Source organism: Gordionus sp. m RMFG-2023, chromosome 2 (genome assembly GCF_954871325.1).
Source record: "Gordionus sp. m RMFG-2023 chromosome 2, tfGorSpeb1-WG-v2, whole genome shotgun sequence".
Classification (NCBI taxonomy): Eukaryota; Metazoa; Nematomorpha; class Gordioida; order Chordodea; family Parachordodidae; genus Gordionus; species Gordionus sp. m RMFG-2023.
This window is the reverse complement of record NC_088776.1, coordinates 58,810,911-58,835,741: the sequence shown is the minus strand read 5'-3', so window position 1 is coordinate 58,835,741 and position 24,831 is coordinate 58,810,911. Positions and strand designations below refer to the sequence as shown.

At 25.6% G+C, this 24,831-nt stretch overlaps 3 protein-coding genes across 3 annotated transcripts; all 3 read left to right on the top strand.

Moving 5' to 3' along the window:
- Window positions 1–4,782: 4,782 nt before the first annotated feature.
- LOC135924650 (ubiquinone biosynthesis protein COQ9, mitochondrial-like) lies at window positions 4,783–13,675 on the top strand. The gene is made up of 8 exons (XM_065459741.1): window positions 4,783–4,816; window positions 4,860–4,932; window positions 4,980–5,077; window positions 5,119–5,257; window positions 11,581–11,662; window positions 11,783–12,190; window positions 12,613–12,666; window positions 13,291–13,675. Coding segments are annotated over exons 2-8 (813 nt in total). The 5' UTR covers window positions 4,783–4,816; window positions 4,860–4,930; the 3' UTR covers window positions 13,321–13,675.
- A 2,602-nt stretch (window positions 13,676–16,277) lies between these two features.
- On the top strand, window positions 16,278–18,339 carry LOC135924767 (M-phase phosphoprotein 6-like). Its single transcript, XM_065459875.1, has 6 exons — window positions 16,278–16,369; window positions 16,412–16,491; window positions 16,535–16,625; window positions 16,669–16,742; window positions 17,032–17,141; window positions 18,042–18,339. The coding sequence occupies exons 1-6, from the start codon at window positions 16,334–16,336 to the stop codon at window positions 18,059–18,061; spliced, it is 411 nt and encodes a 136-aa protein (XP_065315947.1). The 5' UTR covers window positions 16,278–16,333; the 3' UTR covers window positions 18,062–18,339.
- A 3,654-nt stretch (window positions 18,340–21,993) lies between these two features.
- LOC135924761 (M-phase phosphoprotein 6-like) lies at window positions 21,994–24,055 on the top strand. Its single transcript, XM_065459868.1, has 6 exons — window positions 21,994–22,085; window positions 22,128–22,207; window positions 22,251–22,341; window positions 22,385–22,458; window positions 22,748–22,857; window positions 23,758–24,055. The coding sequence occupies exons 1-6, from the start codon at window positions 22,050–22,052 to the stop codon at window positions 23,775–23,777; spliced, it is 411 nt and encodes a 136-aa protein (XP_065315940.1). The 5' UTR covers window positions 21,994–22,049; the 3' UTR covers window positions 23,778–24,055.
- Window positions 24,056–24,831: the final 776 nt, after the last annotated feature.

The following is a 24,831-nucleotide window of genomic DNA, read 5'->3' as shown; positions in this document are numbered from 1 at the left end:
AAGAGCTATGTCTTATCTTATCTTGTTCCTCACCACTAGGGAAACACACAATTAAGTGGCTTCTACCACCCAAAAGAGGGCGTATCCAGTGCAATAAATTTGCATTCACTGTTGTCAGTAAAATTTTCCCTCAGGGCCCATTTAACTTAAGAGGACTGACGGTACCTCTTGTGGAGTTAGGATCCATTAATTGACAATAATTTACCCTACTTTCAGGGCCCGTTTAATTTAAGAGTATATACGGCACCTCTTGTAGATTAGCTAGTATCCACTAATTGATATTATATATAGTATTAATGTATTATTATAGATATGTATGTATAAATAGAAGGTGTATACGATGATGGTAAAGGTAATAGAAATATAGGATGTAAAAAATTAATAAGATGATTAACTTAGAAAGAGATTGGTTAATTAGAACTTGAAATGAAGAGTAAGTACTTATTTTTTTTCTTCTTAAGTTATTATTAATTAAAGTTTCTTGTGTCATTATAATTTTAAGATCTCTTTCTTGTATGGTTTTTTTAGAATATAGATTTTTTTTTAAAGGCCAGGAATGTTGTAAGAGTAAATAATTAATTTTTAATATTTAAATGTATGTTTAGAGAAGAAAAATAATTTAAGGTTTGGTATTTGTTAGGAAAAAGAAAAATAAAAGCAGATGATTATTTAGAAAAAAAGATAAAAAAGTAGACGCGTTTATTTAAAGTTAGGAAGTATCATGTAGAATGTTATATTATTAGTATTAAGATTGTTTTTTGTAAGAATAATGGAAAATTAAGACTAATTAATTAAGGTTAATGAAAAATAATATAGATTATTATATTATATAGTTTAAAAAAAATATTTATAGTGATTCGGTTATGTTTTGATAAATAGTTGTTAATAGGTAATTTAGATAGGAAAAAAATGCATTTATATACTGTTAGACATGGATAATTATTTTATTATACTGGTTGTTATATAGCGCAAATTTTTATATGTCGCATTTATTTAATTAACACAATTTTTATAAACTTTACTTAATAGTTTCATTTAAATTTTTTAATAGATTTTATTTATATATAAAGAATAAATTTATTATATTTTTCAGTTAAATTATAGTTAAATATTTTTAAAATATATTTATTTAATAAAAGTTTTAAATCTTTTTGTTAAATCTTATCTAACTCCCTGCCAACCTTAACATATACATTGAGTGATAAGTTAAATTTGTTCATAGGCGTAGCCATCATTTTCTTAAGGGGGAGGGATTAAAAAATTACTGGGGACTTCGCCCCCAGACCCTTTTTTAGGCGGGCCCTCGGCCCGCTTTTGCCCGGCCGGGTTACCTTAGTATATATATATTCATAAAATTTTACAAATAGGAGGTTAATTTTAATAAAAAAATAAGCTTGGAACAAATATGAAATATATTTTTATTAGTTTTTATAAAATACAATATATATTACTTGTATATACACTAATATAAAAGCATGGTAATAATTTAGATAAAAACAAGTATAAGTAATTTATTTATAAAAAGTAAGTTGACATTTAGTTGATACTCCTCTATTATATAGAATTTGTTACAAAATATTAAGTGAAATTCCACTTTTACAGACATATTTGTCAGTTAGTATATTACATTTAATATTTTAACAAATTTTACTAATCAATGCTCTTGATAAATATAGCAACAATTTGTATTCAATTATTTAACGCCATCTATTTATTTTATATAAAAATTATTTTCATATTATTCATTCCACAATATCATTAAAAGATATTTCCTGATGTCCTTATCAATATTTTATAGTTTTCTGTAAAATATATAATTCGCTATAGTGGTAAAAATTACTTGATTGTCATATGATAATTGATAAAATTGGATATACTGTAAATCTACGACATATAATATTCCACTGTTTGTATTGTGATTTAATATTTTAAATTAATTTATGATATAATTTTGCCAATATTTTTATAATTATATTTTACTTTTATTAAGAAAATAAATTAAAATTACTCACTTAAAATTAGATTTGATATATTATATTATTTAGTAATTTTATATTAATAATTATAATACATTTCACTTTTGTCTTAAGATTTATCTTTGGCTTATATTCCATTTCTAAAAAATATTTTTAGTTCACTTTTTTTATATATAAATGCTTTTTTCCAAAAATGTATAAATTATGATGAATAGTTTTAAAAAATATCAACTTTTACATTCTTTCTATCAAATTATTGTTTAAGATTATACCTAAAACGAATTATTTGTTATTCGATTCGATTCGTATTTTACGAATACGAATAACACAATTATTCGATTCGAAAATTCGAATCGAATTCGAATAAGGAAAATATATTATTCGTCGAATAATTTTATATATATTATTCGATCGAATTATTCGAGATTATTCGACTAAAATAATTTATAGTATTAATATATATTGGAAAATAATCATATATAAATCATATATTATTATTAGGAATTATTTGAAATTATTTCAATTTAATAAAATCTCCTGGAATAATGAAAATTGACCCCAATTTTGAAACTCCATTTTAATTTATCTCATAATAGACCATTACTTTAGAAATTTCTTTTATGAGAGAGATGGACGAAGAAGGTAATTTATATAACACATAACATATACAATTATAATAAAGACATTTTATAGAATCATTAACAATTATAGCATAGATATAAAGTCAACGGCTATTACATGCGACAATGCCGCATCAAACACTACCTTTATAAATACCCTTAAAATTAAAAATCCAAGATCAAAAATTGCACATATTCGCTGTTTTGCACATGTTTTAAATCTTGTTGTTCAAGAAATAATAAAACAAATTGATGAACAATTAATAAAATTAAGAGGCAGTAAAAAAGCATTCGAAATTCTTATAAGAAAACTACTATGATGAAAGAATTTTGTAATTCACAAATTCCATCTATTACATATTTGAAGTTAAAATTAGATACACCTATCAGATTGAACAGCTCATATTCTATGATAGAACGAGCAATACAAATGAGAAAAGCTATAGATCATGTCGTTATTAATAATTATGATATATCTATTATTCAAGAGAAACAACTTAGTGAAGTATTTATTTATATTTAAATCTAATTTTTATTTTTTAATATAGGATGAATGGACCGCCTTAGAAAGAATACATTTAAACTTAAAAACATTTTATGATTTTACTGTTGCCATATCAGGAGAAACATATCCTACACTTAATCTGGTCATCCCCTTTTATATATCATTAATTGAGCACCTAAGTCTCTTTGATAATACGCTTATAAACGCAATTAATGCGCAACAAAAAATAGTATCATATTATAATTTAACAGATTTCCAAACAATTATATCTGCAATATTAGATCCAAGACTTAAACTGGAATTTTTTGAGTGCCTACCTATATCTTATAATATAAACGTTACAACTATATTTAATAATTTTAAGAAAATGTTTGATGAATATAAAATTAAATATGATGTATCAAAAATTAAACCTTTAATACAATCAAATATGGATGTCATTTTTAAACAGAATGTTATGCCAATTTCTGAAATTGACACATATTTGAAAGAAGTGAGAATAACGTCAAATAAAAACCCACTAGAATGGTGGAAACTACATGGAGACCGTTTTCCCGTGTTATCTAAAATGGCGAGGGACATATTGTCGATACAGGGATCTTCAAACCCATGTGAGCGACTCTTTTCTGTTGGAGCTCATATGGTTACAAAATACAGAATGTCGTTAAAGGAGGAAACTATCCGAAAAACTTTATGTTTGAAAAATTGGCTGTTGTCAGATTTATCTTCTACATTATAGATATGAATATTATATTGATTTTTCCACATTGTATATAAATATATTATATATGTATGCTTCTATTTTGTCTCACTAATAAAATTTGTTTGTATTTATCCTTAGTTAAATTTTACAAAATAAATTTTATAATAGATCTTTTTTTAATTCATGGTAAATAAAATTTTCGAATCGAATCGAATATTCGACGAATCGAATCGAATAATCATTTTATTATTCATACGAATACTAATAATAAATTATTCGATTTAAACGAATACGAATAATTCCATTATTCGATTCGTATTTTTGTAGGTATATTTAAGATATATGCATACATTTATAGGGGTCAGGGAGTGTGGGGAGGACTAAGGTAGATATTTTTTATCAGCTTAAAATGATATTTATAAAAAGTGATAAATTTCTGAAGGGGGTGGGTTGAATTTCTCTTAACCCCCCCCGGCTACGCTTATGAATTTGTTTAAGGAAAGGAAAAATAAAAGGTGAGTTATTTTTAGTGATTAGTGATTTGAAGATGTTTGAGGAATATATATATATATAATGTTACCTGATATTCTACTTAATTGTGGTTTATAAATTTTTTTTTATATAGATAAGACTATAAATTCTGAAATTGTAAATTTGACGAGGATTGTAGGGATGGCAAAAAAATAGTGATTTATAGTGTTCCAAGTTAACAGTTAATTAAGTTTCTTCTGTCAATTTTATTGATGTAGTAATGGTGAAGATAAGATGTTAGATTGATAGGAATATCTATAAATAAAGATATGATTAAAAGTAATAAAACTTGACTTGATTCTTGAGATAGGAAGAAACATTGTACCATAAATAGTTATATGTGATTTATGTGTTATGTATATATAAATAACTTATTAATTATAAAATTTATCTCTTTGAGCTATACATTGATAAATATTTTTATTCACTCATTCATATTTACACATGTTGAGAAAATCTTTAAAATACCTTTCAAGAAATGGTATTTATTTATTTTTGATTATTAATTTTTGATAAATCATTAGGTAGAAGGCATTTCACCTATCGAGGTTACACTACTATTGAGTCTAACAACGATTCAAACCTTTCTGACCATATGTATATTTTCTTTTTTAAATGTAAAAGTTTTAAATATAAGCTTGAAGGGAAAATAAACATGACACAAATATCAAACCTGATATATTAGATATGTCCCTGCAATATGTAAATGAATTTGGATGGTCAAGGAATGCCATTATTAAAGGTAAAATATTTTATAACATATATATTTTATATTTAATTAAGGGGCCTTATCTTTAGGACTTCCAAGTACAATTGAGGGTCTTTTTCAAAAGGGTGGATATGATCTTATTAAATATTTCAATAATAAATGTGATGAAAATTTATTAATTGAATTAAAGACTAAAAAATTAGAAGTTAATAAGTAAATAATTTGCTTAAACAAAAAATATTTTATTTTCATTTTTTTTGTCTAAAAAGTTTAATTTTTATACCTCCACTTGCTACATACCACAGTTTGATTATGTAACCTTTTAGATTTATGAAATCATCAAGTACCATGTTTATTTGTCATTACTCTCCTTCATATCATCTTCAGTATCTCATCTACCTCAACATTTTCTTTTTTAGAATCTTTATAACCTTCTGGCAACTCATATACTTAGATAATTTCCTCACAACAATCTTTCCACAAATTACATTAATGTGTCTACCTTTTTTACATTTATACCTTTGTCTCTCTTGCTTGAATCACCAGATTGTTTTTTTTCCTATACTGACCTTTAAAATTTTCACTTTGCTAAATAATTATTATAACACGCTTAAATAACAAACTGTTTGAAATACCTTTAAAAAAAAGTACATTTTTTTATTGAATGGGAACTTCAAATGTTAATGCACTTAATATCTATTTAAATTTATACATCATAAATGATATTCTATCCGAGTTTGACATCAAATAAATATAATGTTTATGAAAATTTATATGCAATGCCTTAATGATATTGTACTTTTCAATGAATAAAACCTTTATATTTTTCAAACATAAAAAATTGTAATAAAAAAATAAGATTACTATAATTATATTATAAACCATTTAACAAAGTTTCTCATTTTTTTATGATCTTTCATCACCTACTTTCATTCTATTTTTAAAGAAAGTGTAAATAGGTAATTATAATTATCCTAGAAAATTGATTACATGTAATTGGTAATTAATTGCCCTTTCTAGAAAAGGAATTAGCATTTATAATTAAATACGAAAGAGAAGAGAAGAGATACAAGTAATAATAATTAGGAATTAATTACAATTTTTGAGTAATTATATTCATTCCTGATGGATATACTTGAAGGAAGAAAAAAAACTAAAATATGGAGATATTTATCTCTAAACTGTCTACATCATAGGCTTAGCCAGGATTTTGCTAAAGGTGAAGGGGTGGGGTGGCATCATTAGGTTGGTTTTTTCATTTACTATAGGCCTTTTGGCCATATTAAATTTTATATATAATAAGGGTTTTCTTTTTTTTTTGAATTGAAGTCATAAAAAAAATTATTAACTTTCACATGTTATTTTCTTTCAAATAATTGTTTACTGTTATCGGGCTTAATTTTTCAAACCTGGCCCAGCTCGATTTTTTTTTTATTTGTCCCAAAAAGCCCGACCCGAAATTAAATTTATTTGTGGGCCATTTAAGTTCGATTCGGGCATAATATTTTTCCCGAACCGAAGTCATTTTTTAAAAACCTTTTTTTTGTGTGAGAGAGAAGGACGTGGGGATATGTAGGGAGAAAGATTTATTGGCTTTAAAATGATATTTTCTAGAACAGACAAATTTCCAAAGGGGGGTGGGGGGTTATTTTCCGCCCCCCCCCCATATCTTGGTTATCCAAATGCTCTACATGAAATGATAAGATTTGAGGGAATCCCGAATTTATATTTTATTTCTTATAGAAGCCCTAAGATAATCCGTTTGGTTTTTATCGGGAAAACCCTACTTTGCGTCTAAAAAATAAAAATTGACCCTAATTTTTTTTCTCCGCCCAAGTCAGTTCTAACCTCAAATTTCCGCGCCTCAGTTCAGAAATCTGTAATTTCCACGGCTGCCATTTTATGAATATGATTTATATATATATTTATAACGATTTGTGTTGTTTAACGGCTCGTTTAGAGCCGATTTTTAAAAACGGCTAACTCAATATTTCATCTAGAATAATCTTACGCAAGCCTGAAGATTTTGTTTGTAGAAGGAACAAAGGTTTGGACATTTATTAGCGAAATCTTGAGACTTAGGCAATATTTTTCTGGCTAAAATATTGAGTTAGCCGTTTTTAAAAATCGGCTTAAAACGAGCCGTTTAACAACACTAATTAATGATAATGCATGGTAACCGGAAATTAATTCTCGGGAAAAAAAAATTCACTTGGAAAGTAATTCCACCAGGAAAAAGAAATTCCCACAGAAAATAATTTCCCCCTTTGTTTTTGATCCTAATAAAATATTAAATTATTTTTTAGAAATATTAACAAAATAAAAGGTAAAAAAAAACATCACCAAATAAAATTTTAACAATTTTTTTTGAGAATATCAACAAAATAATACTTTATAATTTTCCAAATAAAATTGCTAAACAAAATTATGGATAATAACTAGTAATTAATATTAAACCTAACCAAATTATTTAAATTATTATTAATTAACCCTAACCATGGCCTTATCCCGAACCCTGGTTTGGTGAAGAAAATTAAACAAAACAATATTTTTTTAAAATAAACGGATTGGATTATACCTAGTCTATGTTATTATTAACCAAAATATTTATTATAAGCTAAGTAATGACAATGGCCAGTCCAGATTTTTTTATTTTTTTGGCCAGGATTTATGAATTCGTAACATTTTTTTTAACCCGGAATTTGGCACCACTTTAATTAAAATCAAAACGTTTTTTTCTCGAAGATTTTCAAGTTTTACATAATAAAACGAAAGTTAAATATATCTAGTTCACCTTATTTTTTATCAACTTTTAGATATTTATTGAAAATCAAATTTTAATTTTTTAAAGAAATATTTATTTTTACACAAATTATCAATCATTTCCATCAAGTTTTTTTAGAAATATATTTGTTATACAATATAATAAAATAATTAAAATTAAATATAATATTAATTAAAATAATTTATAATAATTATAATATTCGAATAACCTTATATAAAATATATCGCTAATTTTACTAACTTATTTCATTTTATTTTATATTCAAATTTATATTTTTTTTATAATACTATATAAACTTTAAAATTTAGATATGTTCAATTATAATGTAATGATAGGGTAAAATATGAAGTAAAATTAAAAACCTTTTTTTTTTTTAGTTTTTAAACTTTAGCTAAAACCATGTTTTTCTATCAATATTAATAATTTAAATCAGTTGGAGATAAGAGGCTTTTCACAATTGCTTTCAAATATATAGTTGGCCTAGGGAAAAGTTATTACATAATCCCAGTTTGTTCCTGGATATTATTATTATTATTTATAGCGCTGGAAGGAAAGTTATGTTCAAGAATAAAAATAAATAAATTTATATATTTGGGTGGTATATATTGTTTGCAATTTTTAATCAAACAATTTTCAATTTGTTTTTTTTAATAATTTTTAAAAAATTTACTTTTACCATTTTAAATATTTTTAATTTTGCTAAAATATTTTCATGAAGGCTATTCCTACTATTATCATAAAACTACGATAAGTTTTAAAAGATATAAATGCACATTGTATAATGCTTAAAAAATGCCCAGTTATTTTGAAATATTGCGATGAAAATGATTATTCGTTGGAAAAATATGCCTCATATTCATCTTATAAACCCACATGAATATAATATTGAAAATGCTATAAACACTATGAAAAGAGAGGCCTCTGAAACAAATCGAAATACTTGCCAAATATACTCGGAAGAAATGTCTAAAATTGTCTCCATCTCCGCCATTATCATGCAATAGAAATCTCTCGTTCATGGAAGATCCTGTTGTAGCCCAATCCTCTAATATTAAAAGATATTTTTTAAAAAAATAACAAGTTATTTATAGGCTTAAATAATGATTTAACATGAAATGCTTAATTCTTCCAATGTGGTCGGAATAGGAGGAAACCTCTTTATTTTAGGATTTCTAAGTGTACGCTTGAAGCCTTTTTCTGGATTCGGGAGATAATTTAGACATTTCTTCTGCGTATATTTGGCAAGTATTTTGATTTGTTTCAGAGGTTTTTCTTTTCATAGTCTTCATAGCATGTTCAATTTTATATTCATGTGAGTTTATAGGATGAATATGAGGTATATTTTCCAATGAATAATCATTATCACTGTAATATTTCAAAATAACTGGGCATTTTTTTCAGTATTGTATTCGTAAATACGTTTACATTATATATTTTTTTTTACATTAGATTTAATTGTACCTATAAATATATATAGTATATATTATAACACGTCACTCATAATCACGTGTTTTTTTATGTAATATGGTAGTTATATAATATTGATTTGATATTAGATTATTATTATTTTTTTTGTGGAATTAATTTCGAAAACGGAAAAATTATTGATATTATTATTGATATTATCGAAAATAAATTTGTTTTTCTTTTAAAAGTGTTGGGTTAGTCTCTAGGATTTGTTGTTTTATTTTAGAAGCGTTGAGTTAGTCTCTAGGATTTGTGTAGGTAGATTTTGTTTGTTGTTTAGTTTGAATTTTTTTTAGGGGTTTATTAAGTATTATATAATGTACATTTGTATCTTTTAAAAAATTTATCGTAGTTTTTTTTTGATAATGGTAGGAATAGCCTTCATGAAAAATTTTAGCGTGCTTATTTAAAACGGAAGAATAAAATATATTTAAAAAAATTTTTTTATTAAAATTACCAAAAAATATTTAAAATGGTTAAAGTAAAAGTAAATTTTATATAAAAAAAAGTATTAAAATAACTAAATGAGAATGGTTTGATTCAAAATTGCAAACAATATATGCCACACAAAGATATAAATTTATATATTCTTATTTTTGACATGAACATATACTTTCCTCTCAATATTATGAATAAGAATGATATAAAGGAAACAAACTTCGGAATGAATATGTAATAACATTTCTGGAGTTGAAAATTTTACAAATAAAATCAATTTCTATTTTAAGATTATAATAATAATATATTTAAAATGATAATATTTATAAAAATAAAAATGTATATTTTTTGGGTAGCATTTAATTATTTCGAAAGTTAGTCTTTGGATTAAGGTTTTCAACCATTTTTAAAAATAAGCCCCTTTGTAAATCAGTGATTTAAATCGATACTTTTTTTTGGAAATTTTGTAATCAGATACAATTTTTAAAAATCGAATAGTTTTGACATAATAAATTTCCATTTCGTTATTTTTGTCCGCGATTCAGACTGATGATATAAATATACGGAACAGAATAGTTGTTATAATATTCATATTTAATGTTATATGCATTTTTTAGCCTTAGTAGCATGTGAGTTGGAAATACTCCCCCCCCTCTTCCTCTTCATGATAAATAAAATGTGGTTAAATGATCTGTTTTCATGATATCTATTGGAAAACTATATGAAAAGTAGATTACAAAAATAACTCTCTTATTCCACTTTTTTTATTTCAATTTTAAATTGTAAAATCTCTTCCTTAATTTTCATCTATTTCTATAAAAAAAATCTATCATGTTTTCCTTTTCCCAAGATGTCACAAATACATACGTTTTTTTATCAATGACATATAATAAATGATACCTAGACCGACAACGCATTCGTAATAATGCATTCGAAAGCGTCGTTGAATACAAATCAGCTGAATCCGCCATTTTGGTAACCCATATAGCAATTATTCTCATGTTAAAAGATACTATTAAATTGATAACTTGCTTCCTTATTATCTACCAGGCAATTCTTTAATAAAGTTCGCGTCAGGCATAGGAATAAATTGGCCTCTCGTTTAAAATTTTTAAATAATGATACGGGTAATAAAAATGGCGTCCCCAGCTGTTTTTCATTGATGTACACTTATGAATACATCCTTAGTCTAGGTATTATTATATGTAATTGTTTTTTTTATGCTATCTACTAAATTATAAAGTATTAGGTCTACTAACCTATTTATCAATTCTCATACTTTAAGATTGTAAGCTTAGAATTAAAACAGAAAAAATGCTCAAAAAATTATCCTCAAACTTTAGAATAAATACTCAACGTTCAGAAAATATTGAATATGATTTTTTTTAGAAATAGTTTCGTTATTTTAGCGGCGGTTTTTGATAATTTAAAAAAAAATTATTCGGGAAATTTTTTTTTTCCGGAGATTTATTTTCCCCTATATTTAATTTAAAATCTAGAAAATTGGGAATTTATTTCCGGGTAACTATCTTCCAGGGGATATTTTTTCTTTGGATTTTTTTTCTGAGGAATTATTTTCCGCTTACCGTTTGCTCGACACGCATTATCACTAACCCTCTCCCAGCCAGTAAGTATAGCACTATCGGGCCTTTTTTCGGTTGAGAATTGAGAGATGGGAAGGGCGGAGGGGGGAGGGGATTGAGACTATTCTGAAAACTTGCGGAGTATAGGATTTTACTTTCTTATCACGTATGATTTGGGCTAAAGGCAATAACGGCTACCAAAATTATCCACTTAAAGATTTTTAAATTCATACATCCATTTAAAAAAAAAAAATATTATCAAGAACGTTATCTCCAAAATTTATCAGTGAAAATATTGTATTTCGTTTGGAAATGCTTGTTCCCTACTTACAAAAATTACCTCAGGTTATTTAAATGATCACAGGAAAAATATAAACATTAAATTAATATAATTGCAGTTTTATTATTTTATCTAAAAAAACCCGCTCTATATCTAAAATGTCATTTGTTAATTTTTGTCATTAGGCGCTACTCATATCATCATCCACTCCATCTAATATATGGGAATCGGCTTTGAGTGTCGGCAGAATATCCGATCAGATATGCTACGCTTCCGGTCTTAAAACTACCCATTTCGATTGGTACACTCAAAGAGCTAAAGTCGTTTTAGCCTACAAGTACGGATACGCCTATTTGTTAAAAACTCCTCCAGAGAGAGTAACGAAAAATGAGAATTACGCGATCCACGAAAACCGCAAGGATATGACAGATGACATGGTTACGGTCGTCATGCATGACGCGTTTCGAAAAGAATTGGGAGTTAAGATAGAGAAATTTTTGTGTGCCTTAGACAATACTACGTCAAGAATCGTTTCCGGCCCAAAATCAGCGATATGTTCTTCGATAGGCGATCCATGCGTTAACGGGAAAAAAGTTTTTTACGTTAAATGTTGAAAATGAAACATTTTTCTAATTATCGCATTTAAACGAGCATAATTCCATCGTTTTATTTATTTCGTGGAATTATAAAATTATTTTATTTGTATATGTACTTGAAAAGTTATAAGGCAGGTTTGATCTTTGATGGAAAAAGACTTATATGAAGAGTAAATAACGAGATTGATGAAAACAAAGAAATTGAGTTTAAAAAAAATTTAAGTGATTATTAAGTGTGCCGAATAATAAGATCTGATTTTCGAATTGACCAATCACGATCTAACTAACTATTCAAATATGTAAAATATTTTTTGGCGCTCTCAAAAAAAACATGCTTGGTTTACCTTTTTTTATATACGTATAAAATTAAATTTCATTTAATATTAAATAATGATCACATTTATTTCATAATATAAAAGTCGCCATATGGAATTCGAACGTTTTTTCAAAATCCGTACACAACGTTAACCACGGTAAGAAAACCTTGTTTATTACAAAGCAGAGTTTGAAAAAAAATAATAATCTTCAAAAAATTTAAAATTTTTTGATCAAAATCTTTTCCTAAAAATAGTAAATATTTTTTTTTTTTGTAATTTTCATCATAATAAAAACTTTCAATGTTGAAATCACTAATTATTTTTTTATTTGAAGTTAATTTTGGACAAAAAAATCTTTTGAAGAATCATAAAATTGCTAACTTTTTTTAGATCAAAAAAAAATTATGATTTCCTTCCAAAAGATTTAGGTGCCTAAAAGTCATGAAAGAGATTTACAAAATAAGATTTGGAACCAAAATCCTGTTCGAGCATTCTTAAAAAAAATATTCAAATTGAAAATATCTTCTTTCTTTGGGGGGATCAAAAACTTTTGAATTTTTATTTTGAAGATCATTTCATCAAACTCTGGTGTAATAAATATTGCCCTTTGAAAATAAATAAAAAAAAAATTTTTTCGAGGGAAAACCACCAAAGTTTTTTTAATATTTTTTAAAAAATTATATTTATTATCATAAATCGGATTATTTTAGATTTATTAATAAATTTATAAACATAATTTTATTTTTAAGTAATCTATAATCCATTAATAATTTTATTTAGATCACAAATTTGTTGGGTATTCGACGCTGACACACGAATGCGAGAATCGAAAGCTTGTCAAAAATTATTAAATAAAGGATGTGAATTAGATTGATGTTTTATATAAATCGTTGTTTGTCAAATTTTTTTAAGTGCTTATTTATCATCTATAAATAATAAATATTTGATTATTTAAAAAAATAAAATAACTCAAAATTTATTGGGCGGTTATGGTTATCACTTCGCGTGGCATTGATTATTGTCCATCGGACCGCTCTAACTAAGTCGATTTTAGTGAATTTGTAGTTTTCTAAGATCTGATCTGAACCCAGCTGACTACCCTCTTTTTCAATTAAACTACTTTGATAAAAATCTATAAATTAATCTATTTTTTTTATACGGGAAAATAAATAATGAATCGTGATCATATTTCATAGATTATATTTTATTTTTTTTTTAAAAAATTGAAATTTATATTCATAATCTGTGCAAATTTTTTAAAAAAATTCATCGAATGTTTTACTAATCCACTCATAGTTAGCGCGAATTGTCGAATTTATTTTTTGTAACCTCCGCCGCGAATTCGCCCAAAATGTGAATGGGAGGTTATCCTGTTTTCATAGTTGGCACGAATCTCAAGGCGAAGTATACAAAATATGCTATATTTGTTCTATTAATTTTTATAAATATACTAGACTCCTATTTTCGATTTTGTCATATTTGTAAATATTATTATTTAAAATTATTTATTTTTAAAAAGTATATTTTGTTTATTATTTATCATATCTATAAATAGTCGCGTGATTTTATAAATCACGTGTAGAACTCGTAATTTTTATGTCCCAAAAAATAAATAAAAGGGACGAGATTTTATATTATTTAATCACTTTTTAACATTTTTGTTATATTTTTTGTAGTTTTATATTTAGTTGGCTAATAAAATTTGGAGTTGTAAACTTGTTAGTTTTTAGAATTGTGTTGGTAAATTGTGTGAGTTATGAAATAGCGTTGTACTACTGGTAGTTATTTATAGTATATAATTTTCACCAATTATTTATTTATTATGGCACTCTGTTCCTTTAATGAAAGAAAGCTTATGATAACATTTTCTGGATCAAAGTTTTAAATGACAAATCCATGTTTATTTTTTTTGAATATAGTCCAAATTATATTTTGGGAAATTTTCCTGTAATTTTTTCCAAATTTAAAAAAAAATATAATAATAACTTAATCAGAGCCGATAATGTTATAATCATCCTTCAAGTCATAACCAGGAATATGTGAATATTAAATAAATAGCATATAAATTTAAAACCTTCCGTTATTTGATCGAAAAGCCCTTAAAATTGTTGCTTTGGGGCTCTTTTAGCTGATAGGCGCTTTGATAAGTGATTTTATAACTCTTTCAAATGAGCACATTATTAAACGAAATATTTAGTAAGATAGGATTTTTAATCTTACTATTAAGAATTCGATTTCGATGCCAGATAGGCTTGGGTAATCTTATAACGAAATCTAGAGGATTCATAATAAAATTCATTAATAAACTTTGCGATTTTAAAATCATTTTCTATTAAAATAAAGCCAATAAAAATTTGTTCAAAAATATCGGTTATGTCCAGGAATACACAGGGCTTGGGGTATATCCGGACACAAGATGATTCTCGTTAAATTCGTTCGGATAAATAACCATATTCAATTTTTTAAATATCAAATTATACTAATTAGAATGTTAATAAATATTTTTTATTAAAATTATTTTAGTTTATAAATTTTGATATTAACCTGGTAAAAATCAAAATGTTATAGGCAGTTGCTTTTCTCTTTTATTAAACTTATGCCTACTATTAGTCACTTATTTATCTTGTAGTGGCAAATTTTTTACCTAGGATAAAATAAAAATATTTTATTACTTGTATTATAGATAATTCAATATTAAAATTGAAATATCTATATATTGCAACGTAGTTGCTGATAATAAATATATAAGACGTACATAGCCCGTTAAAAATGACGGGGAATGAGAATTCTTTCTTTATTTTACGATAGATGTTACATTTTATTAAAAACCATTTCCAATTTTTATTATTTTTACCTTTCTTCCTCTTCAGGTAAAGTCCAATCGATTAATTTTAAAATAATTTCCCCAAACCTGGCCCAAATTAATTTAAAAAAATTTTCTTATTCTTAGCTCAGCTCATAATAATTTTAAAAAATTTTTCTTAACCCTGGTCTAACCCAGAATAATTTTGTTTTTTTCTCAAGCCCTGAATAGTTACATCAAGTGAAGGGGAAATCTCTGATTTACCAGTTATTCTACGGATTAGCTCCTAGTATAGATATAAAAAAATATGTGAATATGTAATAAGGGAGACTGGGAAACCCCAGGTAAACCACTTAATATCATTTTAAATTTAAAAAGACTAGAAGGTTTGATAAGTTACAGAACGCGGAAACATAAAATTTTATTGGCTAGTAAAATGCTTAAAATGTAGACTTTATCAATTTTTCCTTTATATAATTAGGTTAAACAGCTTCAGCAGAAACGAAAACTTTTGAATGAATTACTACAATATAATGCTAAAATTAAAACGTGAATCGAATCGAAAATCTAATTCACTTCGGAACCACTAAGAAAATAATGATAAAGTTATAAATAATGATAATAAGCAAATAATCAATAACAATTGATCGACAAAAGCCGAAATAAAACTAGTTGTGATACGTTAAACAATTACAATAATAGGTAAATAATGATGATACACTCCTATTCTACTTTTAACGGAACTGAAAATTAACTAATATATCTACTTCCTACTATCTTTTCCTATCAGATTACAAAGTGGCATCTTCATCTTCTAAAAAAATTAGGCACGATATTTTTATTAAAGAAGTAGTTGTTCTATAATCTTCCGAATTATAACCTCTATTTGTATGGAAGAAAAAACATTATTTTATTTTATCACTACAATATCTGATACTTGTCTTATATCAGATATCATCAAGTTGTCAATCTTCACATTTATCAATAGTTATCCATAACTGGATTATATATCTGCTAAATATGGTTAAACTTTCAAAAAATTTACTTAAAATGCAGGTATTGTATATAAAGTTATATGCGTTTTATTTATTTGTACAGTTTATGAAACGGACGAAAGTTAAGGAAGATGAGGCAACAAGACAATTGTATATAACAAAGAGCATTGAAGATGAAAAAGAGTGCTATTCTATTTATTAAATATTATAATTTTTTAAATTCAAGGTGCAAAGTTTTATTTGAATCTAGTCTAATGATCTGCTATAATTTCTCATTAGGAAGACTATCTTATAAGGGCTTCAACCCTGAAATTGAGGTTCAATTTATTTAATAAATGAAAAACTATTTTTTGATGATAGAAAAGTATGAATCCTGTAAAGGAGGAGCCACCAATTATAGATGAAACAATAAGTGAAGAGACAATGGCTCATAGGTAAAGTCAAGTTTTATAAGAAAACTAATTTTCCTTTATATTGTGCTTTCATTTTTATTTTACTAATTTTTTAAAAAATTTGTCTACAAAGCAATTATCTATTGCTTCAAAATATTAATATTATTTCTTTATATGAATTGAGAATCTTAACAGCCTTAAACTTTAACTGTATTCTATATTTAAAATTTTAATACCAATTTTTTAGAAAATGAACAGTTAATTTTGTATATTTTCATCCAATATAATATATAGCTAAAAATTTAAAAAATTATCTATCCTAATAACCTAGATATGCAACACTTGTTAATAACATAAGCAATCGATTCCTCCCTAAAAAGGAAAAGAGGAAAATAAAATCAGAAAAAAATGCCAAAAGACGTCAACACCAAAATCATACAAGTAAAATCAGTTTATATACCTATATAAAAACCTTAATCATTTATAATTTAGTATTGGATGGAATATTTGAGTAAGGATTGTATTAGTTAGAAAAAAAGTGCTTCCACACTACGTGTTATAACTTTGGTTTAAAATAATGCTAATTTTTCTAATTTCAATTGTACACCTGCCTGATCCAACTTATTTAAAGTAGCATTTATAAGTTTTGCTTATGTTTATTGATTATTGGTCTTGACTATAATTGGGTAATTATATTTTTAGCCATTTAAGCCTTTTTTTTTAGCTTGCTAAACCAGGATTTTCTCTGGCAATTGCCTGAAGATTGAGCTGAATTAGCCAACATTTGCCCATTACCCAACTATAGTCTTGAAACATAATTAATTTAGCTAAAAATATCTTAACTTGTAACGAAACATAAAACTGAAATGATGCAATGGTACATGCCACACCACTTTAACTATTTCACCCTACTACAATGCAACTGCTACACAATTTCACCCCTAATACACAACTACCAAACTCTTCCTCTACTATTTTATAATACTACACTATCACACTTGCACCAAAATATATTTTAAAATCGGAATATCTTTTTATTTATGCCATCAGTTTTAATTGGACAGGTCCATGTTTTAAGGATCTTGGTCCAATTCTTTAGGTGTTAATACCAGATGTTATATTATATATGAGTGATTGGTTATACATTTGAAATATTAAGGTAAAATATTATAATTGTGGAAATAAGTTTATTGTAGAGGATTACCTAGGAAAAACCAGTGTTGGCAAGGGGGAATACAAAACTAGCATTTGAAAATTTGGGTAGTTAATTATATAATTATTATTGAATATGTGCTCTCTTAATTATAAAATTATGATAGATTAAATACTTATTTATAATAGGTGATGTTTTAGAAGAATAAAAGTATAGATTTATCTTTCTAAAGGTTGGAAAAGCAATTATACTATCCCCCACCCCCTCAAACAAATATCCAATATGACAATATATTTATTCTTATATATATACATATATTATAATATAAAATTATATATAATATAGAATTTATAATGTTTTTTATTATGTGTGCACAAATAGAAAAGATTTAATATTTTATATTAATTATTTTTATTTTATATAATTATCAAAATATAAGTTTGATATCTTTTCCTTTTTTGTATTATTTATTTAATTGTGTGATAGATGATTTCCTTTTGAGTACTTGTAAAAAAAAAATTTAGGTAAATTTTTTGTAATATTTATGCATAAAAAATTTCTTCAAGATGAAATTAAAGATTTGCTATTAAACTCAATTTGGATCAATAATTTATGTCTATTTGAATTCAAAGTGCACAACTAGTCCAAAGTTAAGTATTTATAATAAACCAAAAAATAAGTTAACATAATAAATTTATTCTTTTTATGTAATAATTAGTAATATAGTAAATTTGCATATTACCAATAATTATTTATATTAAAAAAGTTATTTAAATATATTCCAATTAAATTAATTATTCATTGGCTAGGAGAGTGTAAAATATTCAATAGCACCTCATGTTAGAATTACCTTAAGAAAAATATATAGTGTGATATGTTGGCTTGACTTACAAAATTCTGTTTTTTCATCTAATTTTTCCCAATATTACTTGGCGGTTTTTAAAAATTTTCATTGGTATGCAAGTTAGCTTCCACCTAATAAATTGGTGGTGGTGGTGTTACATATTTTAAAAAGTGTATTTTATTTTTAATTTATTGTATTACATTTTTATAATTTATTTGGGCACTCTTAGTTCCAAGATTGTTAAATATAGTTTCGTTTTTTATAGAGAAATTATATATCAATAGTTAAATTATAATTATGTAAATATTATTTTTTAGATAGGACATAAGGAGGTTCTTTTAGCATTGAGTCTTAATTCAACAATGGAAAAGATTATTTTTCTAGGTGTACTGGTTACAGGTAGACAAAGTACTTTCCTAGCTAAATTATCAAGTCTTGGAAGTTCTAGTCACTTTTTCCTTCAAAGGATTAGTGCATCCTGTTCTGGTATAGTATAATGTCCAAAAACAATGTGATATCCTTGCTCTAGATTGCTAGTGTAGTGTTATTTTAGTCGTTGCTTGGAAATATTTGTTTGATACTTTAGCTATATATTTTGGATGCTTGCCAATTATTTTCAACCTGAATTTCATTCTCTGCACTTCTATGTTACATTATAAGTTTTAAATATCTAATTTGATGTAAAATTCGAATCTAAATAAGAAACAATTTTAAGATCTTGACATCTCGATTCGAATAGTTTCGTTAATATCGAATATCTAAAATATTTTAAATAAATGCTTATTAATAAAAACATAGCATTAAAATAAATTACTTGCAGTTCGGTAATTGGAAACGTATGGTCAAATGTCAAATATTATATAAATTTTAGAATATATTTTCAACCTTTTTTAAAATGGAAATCTATTGAAATATAAAGTAGAAATTTGGCGGAAAAAAAGGTGATAGAAAGTAAATATTAGCGTATTTTAAGAAAACGATTATATACAATTTATAATAATAAATTAGTTAATAAAAAGGGTAAGTTGTGTAAAAATAAAAAAATTTCCAACGAAACTTAACCTTCGAGAACATTCGTTATTGAAAATAACGCGAGAAAAGTCGTGGAGTGAATATGAAACCTAGTTATGCCATATTTATGTTATTAATCTATTTTTCGTCGATATTTATGAAATATTTTATCTAATGTGATAATTTATTTTTAGTAAGAGCGATTCACTTGAGTAGTGATGCGAAATTTTTCGCTGAGCAAAATTATGAAATCGAGTGAAAAACACATGTTGCGATGATAGATAATCAGCAGATGTGATTTTGCATCGTTTGAGCAATATACTCTACTCGCGATCGTCTTCGCAAACACCAATAGCCTTATGAATCTTAACTTGAGAAAAGTCGTGGGGTGAATATGAAACCTAGTTATGCCATATTTATGTTATTAATCTATTTTTCGTCGATATTTATGAAATATTTTATCTAATGTGATAATTTATTTTTAGTAAGAGCGATTCACTTGAGTAGTGATGCGAAATTTTTCGCTGAGCAAAATTATGAAATCGAGTGAAAAACACATGTTGCGATGATAGATAATCAGCAGATGTGATTTTGCATCGTTTGAGCAATATACTCTACTCGCGATCGTCTTCGCAAACACCAATAGCCTTATGAATCTTAACTTGAACTTGAGTCGACTAGAGGACGAATATTTCAAATTAGTTATTATTATTAATAAAGATATTTGTTCTGTATTTTTACTTTAGACTTCTAACCTGAGTCGTGAATACGAATTATATACTTGAGTCGACTAGAGGACGAATATTTTAAATTAGTTAATATTAATTAAGATATTTGTTCTGTTTTTTAAACTTGAGTTGTGAATACCAATTATATACTTCATTATCTTATTCCCCATTTTATTTGATCGAATAAATTCTTATTTACATTTTTTGATTTGAATACTATATTCTCAAATAATAAAATATTTTGCAGGTACCTGATTATTTTTGAAATTTTATCTCAACCATTATTTGAATTTTATATAGGAAAGGCAGACGTGTGATAATAGGCGGGTGAATTTTCTTTAACACTCCTCCTCATCTGTATTTAGTAAATACTTAGTAATTTTATAGTCCCTCTTTTAGGTAATTATTTATCTTGTAGTGGCAAATTTTTTACCTAGGATAAAATAAAAATATTTTATTACTTGTATTATAGATAATTCAATATTAAAATTGAAATATCTATATATTGCAACGTAGTTGCTGATAATAAATATATAAGACGTACATAGCCCGTTAAAAATGACGGGGAATGAGAATTCTTTCCTTTATTTTACGATAGATGTTACATTTTATTAAAAACCATTTCCAATTTTTATTATTTTTACCTTTCTTCCTCTTCAGGTAAAGTCCAATCGATTAATTTTAAAATAATTTCCCCAAACCTGGCCCAAATTAATTTAAAAAAATTTTCTTATTCTTAGCTCAGCTCATAATAATTTTAAAAAATTTTTCTTAACCCTGGTCTAACCCAGAATAATTTTGTTTTTTTCTCAAGCCCTGAATAGTTACATCAAGTGAAGGGGAAATCTCTGATTTACCAGTTATTCTACGGATTAGCTCCTAGTATAGATATAAAAAAATATGTGAATATGTAATAAGGGAGACTGGGAAACCCCAGGTAAACCACTTAATATCATTTTAAATTTAAAAAGACTAGAAGGTTTGATAAGTTACAGAACGCGGAAACATAAAATTTTATTGGCTAGTAAAATGCTTAAAATGTAGACTTTATCAATTTTTCCTTTATATAATTAGGTTAAACAGCTTCAGCAGAAACGAAAACTTTTGAATGAATTACTACAATATAATGCTAAAATTAAAACGTGAATCGAATCGAAAATCTAATTCACTTCGGAACCACTAAGAAAATAATGATAAAGTTATAAATAATGATAATAAGCAAATAATCAATAACAATTGATCGACAAAAGCCGAAATAAAACTAGTTGTGATACGTTAAACAATTACAATAATAGGTAAATAATGATGATACACTCCTATTCTACTTTTAACGGAACTGAAAATTAACTAATATATCTACTTCCTACTATCTTTTCCTATCAGATTACAAAGTGGCATCTTCATCTTCTAAAAAAATTAGGCACGATATTTTTATTAAAGAAGTAGTTGTTCTATAATCTTCCGAATTATAACCTCTATTTGTATGGAAGAAAAAACATTATTTTATTTTATCACTACAATATCTGATACTTGTCTTATATCAGATATCATCAAGTTGTCAATCTTCACATTTATCAATAGTTATCCATAACTGGATTATATATCTGCTAAATATGGTTAAACTTTCAAAAAATTTACTTAAAATGCAGGTATTGTATATAAAGTTATATGCGTTTTATTTATTTGTACAGTTTATGAAACGGACGAAAGTTAAGGAAGATGAGGCAACAAGACAATTGTATATAACAAAGAGCATTGAAGATGAAAAAGAGTGCTATTCTATTTATTAAATATTATAATTTTTTAAATTCAAGGTGCAAAGTTTTATTTGAATCTAGTCTAATGATCTGCTATAATTTCTCATTAGGAAGACTATCTTATAAGGGCTTCAACCCTGAAATTGAGGTTCAATTTATTTAATAAATGAAAAACTATTTTTTGATGATAGAAAAGTATGAATCCTGTAAAGGAGGAGCCACCAATTATAGATGAAACAATAAGTGAAGAGACAATGGCTCATAGGTAAAGTCAAGTTTTATAAGAAAACTAATTTTCCTTTATATTGTGCTTTCATTTTTATTTTACTAATTTTTTAAAAAATTTGTCTACAAAGCAATTATCTATTGCTTCAAAATATTAATATTATTTCTTTATATGAATTGAGAATCTTAACAGCCTTAAACTTTAACTGTATTCTATATTTAAAATTTTAATACCAATTTTTTAGAAAATGAACAGTTAATTTTGTATATTTTCATCCAATATAATATATAGCTAAAAATTTAAAAAATTATCTATCCTAATAACCTAGATATGCAACACTTGTTAATAACATAAGCAATCGATTCCTCCCTAAAAAGGAAAAGAGGAAAATAAAATCAGAAAAAAATGCCAAAAGACGTCAACACCAAAATCATACAAGTAAAATCAGTTTATATACCTATATAAAAACCTTAATCATTTATAATTTAGTATTGGATGGAATATTTGAGTAAGGATTGTATTAGTTAGAAAAAAAGTGCTTCCACACTACGTGTTATAACTTTGGTTTAAAATAATGCTAATTTTTCTAATTTCAATTGTACACCTGCCTGATCCAACTTATTTAAAGTAGCATTTATAAGTTTTGCTTATGTTTATTGATTATTGGTCTTGACTATAATTGGGTAATTATATTTTTAGCCATTTAAGCCTTTTTTTTTAGCTTGCTAAACCAGGATTTTCTCTGGCAATTGCCTGAAGATTGAGCTGAATTAGCCAACATTTGCCCATTACCCAACTATAGTCTTGAAACATAATTAATTTAGCTAAAAATATCTTAACTTGTAACGAAACATAAAACTGAAATGATGCAATGGTACATGCCACACCACTTTAACTATTTCACCCTACTACAATGCAACTGCTACACAATTTCACCCCTAATACACAACTACCAAACTCTTCCTCTACTATTTTATAATACTACACTATCACACTTGCACCAAAATATATTTTAAAATCGGAATATCTTTTTATTTATGCCATCAGTTTTAATTGGACAGGTCCATGTTTTAAGGATCTTGGTCCAATTCTTTAGGTGTTAATACCAGATGTTATATTATATATGAGTGATTGGTTATACATTTGAAATATTAAGGTAAAATATTATAATTGTGGAAATAAGTTTATTGTAGAGGATTACCTAGGAAAAACCAGTGTTGGCAAGGGGGAATACAAAACTAGCATTTGAAAATTTGGGTAGTTAATTATATAATTATTATTGAATATGTGCTCTCTTAATTATAAAATTATGATAGATTAAATACTTATTTATAATAGGTGATGTTTTAGAAGAATAAAAGTATAGATTTATCTTTCTAAAGGTTGGAAAAGCAATTATACTATCCCCCACCCCCTCAAACAAATATCCAATATGACAATATATTTATTCTTATATATATACATATATTATAATATAAAATTATATATAATATAGAATTTATAATGTTTTTTATTATGTGTGCACAAATAGAAAAGATTTAATATTTTATATTAATTATTTTTATTTTATATAATTATCAAAATATAAGTTTGATATCTTTTCCTTTTTTGTATTATTTATTTAATTGTGTGATAGATGATTTCCTTTTGAGTACTTGTAAAAAAAAAATTTAGGTAAATTTTTTGTAATATTTATGCATAAAAAATTTCTTCAAGATGAAATTAAAGATTTGCTATTAAACTCAATTTGGATCAATAATTTATGTCTATTTGAATTCAAAGTGCACAACTAGTCCAAAGTTAAGTATTTATAATAAACCAAAAAATAAGTTAACATAATAAATTTATTCTTTTTATGTAATAATTAGTAATATAGTAAATTTGCATATTACCAATAATTATTTATATTAAAAAAGTTATTTAAATATATTCCAATTAAATTAATTATTCATTGGCTAGGAGAGTGTAAAATATTCAATAGCACCTCATGTTAGAATTACCTTAAGAAAAATATATAGTGTGATATGTTGGCTTGACTTACAAAATTCTGTTTTTTCATCTAATTTTTCCCAATATTACTTGGCGGTTTTTAAAAATTTTCATTGGTATGCAAGTTAGCTTCCACCTAATAAATTGGTGGTGGTGGTGTTACATATTTTAAAAAGTGTATTTTATTTTTAATTTATTGTATTACATTTTTATAATTTATTTGGGCACTCTTAGTTCCAAGATTGTTAAATATAGTTTCGTTTTTTATAGAGAAATTATATATCAATAGTTAAATTATAATTATGTAAATATTATTTTTTAGATAGGACATAAGGAGGTTCTTTTAGCATTGAGTCTTAATTCAACAATGGAAAAGATTATTTTTCTAGGTGTACTGGTTACAGGTAGACAAAGTACTTTCCT